Genomic DNA, 5,239 nt, shown 5'->3' with positions numbered 1-5,239 from the left:
GATTTATTCTTTGACCAATTAGATCATGAAGAAGACGGATTTGAAGTGATTGCTGATTACTTTTCAAAGAATACGACGGCCTTTGCCAAACTTATTGATTAAATGTCAAGCTAACAAAGCAGCATTGTAACAAAACCTCTTAATATATAGTTCATCTCTACATTTCCCATATTAAATACTAAACACTTTATTTATTAAAGGAAGATTAAGTATAGATATCACTGCATGTCATGATTAACACCACGAATATCGCTTTATTTAAAACCTATTGGATTTTGAAGACACATTTGGTATAATCTTTCCCACTGGGAGTTGAGCATATGTACAACCATTGGAGGTATAGGCGTACCATTGAGAGGCAAAGGTGTATGATTTTTTATAACCTTGGCTATACAACCAGCTTGTTCTTTAGTCGGGTTTTCAAGTCCCAAAACTTGGACGAGTGGGCTGATAGATATACTTTCTGCTTCTGTTAAGCCAGGATAGATAGGTGCGGTAAAACCAGTAGCAAAGAAGCTAGCCAAGAGAGCGAGGGTCAAGAGTTTGAATTGCATTTTCTATGTTCTTTTTGAATGTATAAAAAATGGATTAAAGTCAATCCCAGTTCCCTTTTTTATAATGAATTTCGGCGGCGTTAACAAGGTTTATGGTATAGTTTATGATGCAGAAAATGGATTCGAAAAAAGGAGAAAAGTGCATATGGCTGATCCTGGAGGCAAACATCAAGGGATCTGTAGATGGATAAATGTTCTGATAAGAGGCTTAAAGTGCATTTTACTATTGACACCAAAGTAGATCGTGAAGTAAGAAGTCGAAGCAGCCAAATATCGCTTTAGCTTGGGTCTGTCAAGACATAAAGTGTTATATGGCTCACTTTCACATATTGGCATAATTGATTCTCTTTTCTTCAATCCCTTATGACTTTGTTATCATATATTAACTCTGTTCAACTTACTAAAGAATTGTTTGAAATGATTGACATTAGAATGAAACGGAAATAGCAATGTGCACCTTGTAAACTTCAAGATGTTTTGCTTATTCAATTTTTGTAGAAGAGTTTATTGAAATACATAAAAATCACTACTGGTTATCAGGGGTAAACTATTGACAATTTAGAAAGACGTCAGGCACAATAAGATGGCCTGAGAAACAGCAGAAGGGATAAATGGTTGGCTCATTGGATACAGCCCTCCAGTGAGTTTGCCATATACACCAAAAGGTGCACTCGATGATATTTTTCAGGTGGGAGTTATCGGATACTCATCTGAAGGCATCACTAACCTTGAATGCTTTAAATGCCCATTTAGTCAAATCGAAGCTGTGTGACGGCCATTTGATAGTCTCTGTCAACAGTAGAGATAAGCAGATATCTATGCAAACTTTGGATGGCTCTGTCAACAAACCGTTAAGTACAGTAGTAATTGATGCAGAGCTTCAAATGGGTAATCAAGGGCCAGAACAGGTAAAGAAGATACGCCTAGATTATTGTTTGCGAACGAACCTAGTCTTAACGATGGAAGCAAGAAAGGGAAGTGTTGGATCGTTGGTTAACTATGGTCATAGGCTGAGTAAATGGGTTTTTAACAAAAAGCTGATAAAATTAGAGCGTTCTTGATTGAGTAAGAGAGAAGTTAACCATTGACACTGAAAAGTAAGTTGTCTGCCTACGTTAAAAAAACTACAACAATGATACATAGTGTCTCCTACGAAATGCTTTATTGTATAGAATATTGTTACAAAAGAACAGAAACAAGAGAAAGAGAGCAATAGGACAGGATATACTTTAATATACTCATTACGTATACAAAGTGAATAAACACCTCTTCTTTTGAGAAGGTGTATATTAGATAATCGAAATGTTCCCAAAAAACGGGTCTGAATATCGAAGGAGCAAAATTATCCAATGATGACGAATCAGAGATAGGATTCTCCTTTCATAAAGTTCTTCCCCCGCGCAGCTGAAACATTATTCAATCGAAAACACGATCTAAATCGGTTTGACGCAATACCTACGCAACCCATGGAATGACTGCCTACCAATGACGCTAACCAATGTAAACAGAGTCAGGCAAAAGTAAAAAGGATATAAAAAGGGAGTAACAAGAATATCGTTGTCGTTATTGTGTATACAAAAAAAAAAAAATGAATTTTGCTGCTGTCACGCAATTTTGTGCAATTGATAATATCGAAAAGAATACCGAGGTCTGTGTGGGTCTCATCAAGCAGGCTGCTGAACATAGAGCAAAGGTATAGCTAGGGACGTGTTTTTTCTTAGTAGATACTAACTACGATGGTTCAGATGGTATTCCTTCCAGAAAGCTCTGATTTCATGTCATCTTCTCAGGACCAAATGCTCGAACTTGCTGCACCTCTAGACTCACACTCATTTTTAAACAACATTCGTAGAGCGGCTAAAGAATACAGTATCTGGGTCTCTGTAGGCATCCATGAATCATCATCCGAACCAAAGAAAGTGAATAACGTACATGTGATCGTAAATAACAAGGGAGATATAGTCTCTATATATCGCAAGACACACATGTACTCGTCAGATATGAACGATGGTCCTACTGTAGATGAAAGTGAAAGCACTACACCTGGAGATGAAATTACACCTCCTGTTGACACACCACTCGGTAAGATAGGCTCACAAATTTGTTATGACTTGAGATACCCCGAGATCAGTATCAAGTTGCGCAACAAGGGTGCCGAGATTCTTACCTTCCCAAGTGCCTTTACACCCAAGACAGGTGCACACTGGGGTAAGCATAGAGAAAGTATGAATATAAATTACTCATATGAATCCCTTAGAAATCCTGTTACGAGCAAGAGCAGTTGAGAATCAAGCATTTGTCATTGCCTCTGGACAAATAGGTCAGCATAATGAAAAGAGAGAAAGCTTTGGACATGCCATGATTGTTGATCCATGGGGCACTGTATTAGCAGAATGTGCAGATAACGCAGAGATACCTGGTATGGCCATTGCTCCTATAGATATTGGTTACTTGAAGCAAATTCGAAAGGAACAACCTGTGTTTGAGAATAGACGTTATGATTTGTATCCAAAGATAGAATAAATCCTGTTGTCATTGCAACCTGACTAAAGCCACCCAATGATGTTTTTTCAAGTAGCGCCTTTCACATTTGCTCTCGCATAATTTAGTAGTGAGCAACTTTTTTTTTTCTTTTCAAACTTTTCTATTCCCCTTTTTTTGTTATATATATATATATACATAGTATTCCCCATGTATGATTCCAGTAGCGATGAATTCGATGCAGATATGTATGATAGTGATGTTAACTCAGCGTATGATATGATATGTGCGTGTATAATAGATGATGAAGGAGAAGAATATGAGTTAATAGACGAAGACGATGAAGATAGCAAAAATACGAATCATACTAGTGACACATTCATGTTACCTTCGCAGCAGTTACAGGAACTGTCAATATCAAATCATAATGAACAGATCGAGCAAGAAGAGGCATCAGACACGACACGGGTACTGACTGGTGAATCGACTGAAATGACACTTGACGTGAAAACTGAAACTAATCAAGCTATAAATCAAGAGATCCAACTTAAAGAAAAGGAAATCTCAGAAAATACCTTTGTTAAGAGTGAGAGTACAAATAAAGTACGAAGAATGAGGCCTAAAAGAGAGGTTAAGGTGAAATCAGAAGAACGAGAAGTAAGAATACCTCGCAAGATGACACTACGGAAAGATGTTTCACGACCAAAGACAGAAACTAAAAATGACAACAAGCTTCAAGTGATAAGAAGAAGAAGGATAAAGAGAAGGAGAGTGCAGACGGTGTTTGACTCAGACGATGAAGAAGGTATTAGGATTCAAATGGAAAGAATTAAAAAAGCCCAGAAAAGGAAATGGAATCCTAAAGCAACCATGAACACGATCAATCGATTGACTGATCGAGATATTGATGAAATAGACACAGATGATTTGGTGGAGCAAACAGAACAATTACCCCCCTTAATAATACCTGATATCCTTAAAGAAAGCGTCATTAAAAAAAAGAAGAAACTAAAGAAGCAGTCAAAGAACAAGACAAGACGAAGTTAAAAAAAAAAAGGGCCTTATTTATTTTGTTTTTTTACTCGTTGGATAGCTCAGCCAACTGGTCTCCTTCTTCTTGGTTTATTTTGTGTTTATCATTAAATGCACTGTAGATCTTGTTCATTAGTTCTTCTGAACTTGTATTTGTTAGTTCTCCCAAGACTGCTGTTTTATCTGGAATAACGTGTTCCTCTGATTTATACTTTGGTGTATCACTGTCAATATCATCAGACGGATCATGTATGGGTATTATCAAATGATGTGATCGCTTATTATTATTATTACTACTATTAATATTGTTGTCATTCAGTCCAGCTGGATATAGTTGTTGATGTATGGGTGGCGTAAGTGACCCTTCAGAGCATGGACTATGGTTACTACTACTACTACTACGACTACTAGTGCTACTACTTCTACTAATATAATTTGTGGTGTTGATTTTGCCGATATCTCCCTTATAACAAATACAGAATCCTTTCAACTTTTTACATTCTAAACATAGATTACTATCTATATAAGCAACACATTAAGTTAATTATTATCGAGAATAAGAAAATGTACCTCTAGATTCTATAGATCTTAGTGTCTTTTGCTTCAAACGACATTCACACTTGAGATGCATCTGCTTAGTCTTTCTTAACTGTCTACAGCGTTCACATTGAGTGACAGGTCTTCCTTTTCTTTTGATTTCAATCAACTCTCTATCGACATGTTCACATTTTGAAGATCGATGTCCCTAAGAAAATGATGAATACAAGTAGGATTCATACAAATCTATTGTTTTACTTTGATGCAACTTATACAAGCAAATTTCTTTTGTGTACCGTCTTCTTGCTTTATGTACACCATTCGACTTTGTTGTAATGATAAGCTATAAAAGGAGAAAAAATACCACGTTTATTTGTGACCTTGATGAAATGGGTTGTACTTACTGTGTGAAAGAGAAAAAAGAAAGAAAGAGAGAAAGAGAAAGAGAAAGAGAAAGAGAGAGAGAGAGAGAGAGAAAGGGGGGAGAAAAAATAGATTTTATTGTGTCTCTTTCTCTTTCACAGTTTTTTTATTAAAGTAGGTCTATTGATGTCTCTGTTGGTATGCCATCGTCTTTGCATCTTAGGTCAGTTATACCGACATTGCCTGCTAGAATTCCCATAATGACAATCAAG

General features: G+C 36.5%; 4 protein-coding genes across 4 annotated transcripts; 2 read left to right on the top strand and 2 right to left on the bottom strand.

The window, feature by feature from the left end:
• Window positions 1–81: 81 nt before the first annotated feature.
• Window positions 82–994, bottom strand: RHIMIDRAFT_281112 (uncharacterized protein). Its single transcript, XM_023612968.1, has 2 exons — window positions 955–994; window positions 82–804 (listed from the first exon to the last, which is right to left on the bottom strand). The coding sequence occupies exon 2, from the start codon at window positions 552–554 to the stop codon at window positions 255–257; it is 300 nt and encodes a 99-aa protein (XP_023466700.1). The 5' UTR covers window positions 555–804; window positions 955–994; the 3' UTR covers window positions 82–254.
• A 1,208-nt stretch (window positions 995–2,202) lies between these two features.
• Window positions 2,203–3,109, top strand: RHIMIDRAFT_281111 (carbon-nitrogen hydrolase; the record flags this gene model as incomplete). Its single annotated transcript, XM_023612967.1, has 3 exons — window positions 2,203–2,247; window positions 2,300–2,762; window positions 2,812–3,109. Coding segments are annotated over exons 2-3 (724 nt in total), but the record flags the coding sequence as incomplete, so codon positions are not given.
• Window positions 3,110–3,245: 136 nt separating this feature from the next.
• Window positions 3,246–4,082, top strand: RHIMIDRAFT_237018 (uncharacterized protein; the record flags this gene model as incomplete). The annotated part of the gene is made up of 1 exon (XM_023608674.1): window positions 3,246–4,082. One exon carries the CDS (start codon window positions 3,246–3,248, stop codon window positions 4,080–4,082), a length of 837 nt encoding a protein of 278 aa, XP_023466698.1.
• A 266-nt stretch (window positions 4,083–4,348) lies between these two features.
• On the bottom strand, window positions 4,349–5,126 carry RHIMIDRAFT_127327 (copper-fist-domain-containing protein). Its single transcript, XM_023605491.1, has 3 exons — window positions 5,009–5,126; window positions 4,863–4,947; window positions 4,349–4,812 (listed from the first exon to the last, which is right to left on the bottom strand). Exons 2-3 carry the CDS (start codon window positions 4,923–4,925, stop codon window positions 4,615–4,617), a joined length of 261 nt encoding a protein of 86 aa, XP_023466697.1. The 5' UTR covers window positions 4,926–4,947; window positions 5,009–5,126; the 3' UTR covers window positions 4,349–4,614.
• Window positions 5,127–5,239: the final 113 nt, after the last annotated feature.

This window comes from Rhizopus microsporus (genome assembly GCF_002708625.1).
Source record: "Rhizopus microsporus ATCC 52813 unplaced genomic scaffold scaffold_7, whole genome shotgun sequence".
Taxonomy (NCBI): Eukaryota; Fungi; Mucoromycota; class Mucoromycetes; order Mucorales; family Rhizopodaceae; genus Rhizopus; species Rhizopus microsporus.
This window is presented reverse-complemented; position numbering and strand designations above follow the sequence as displayed.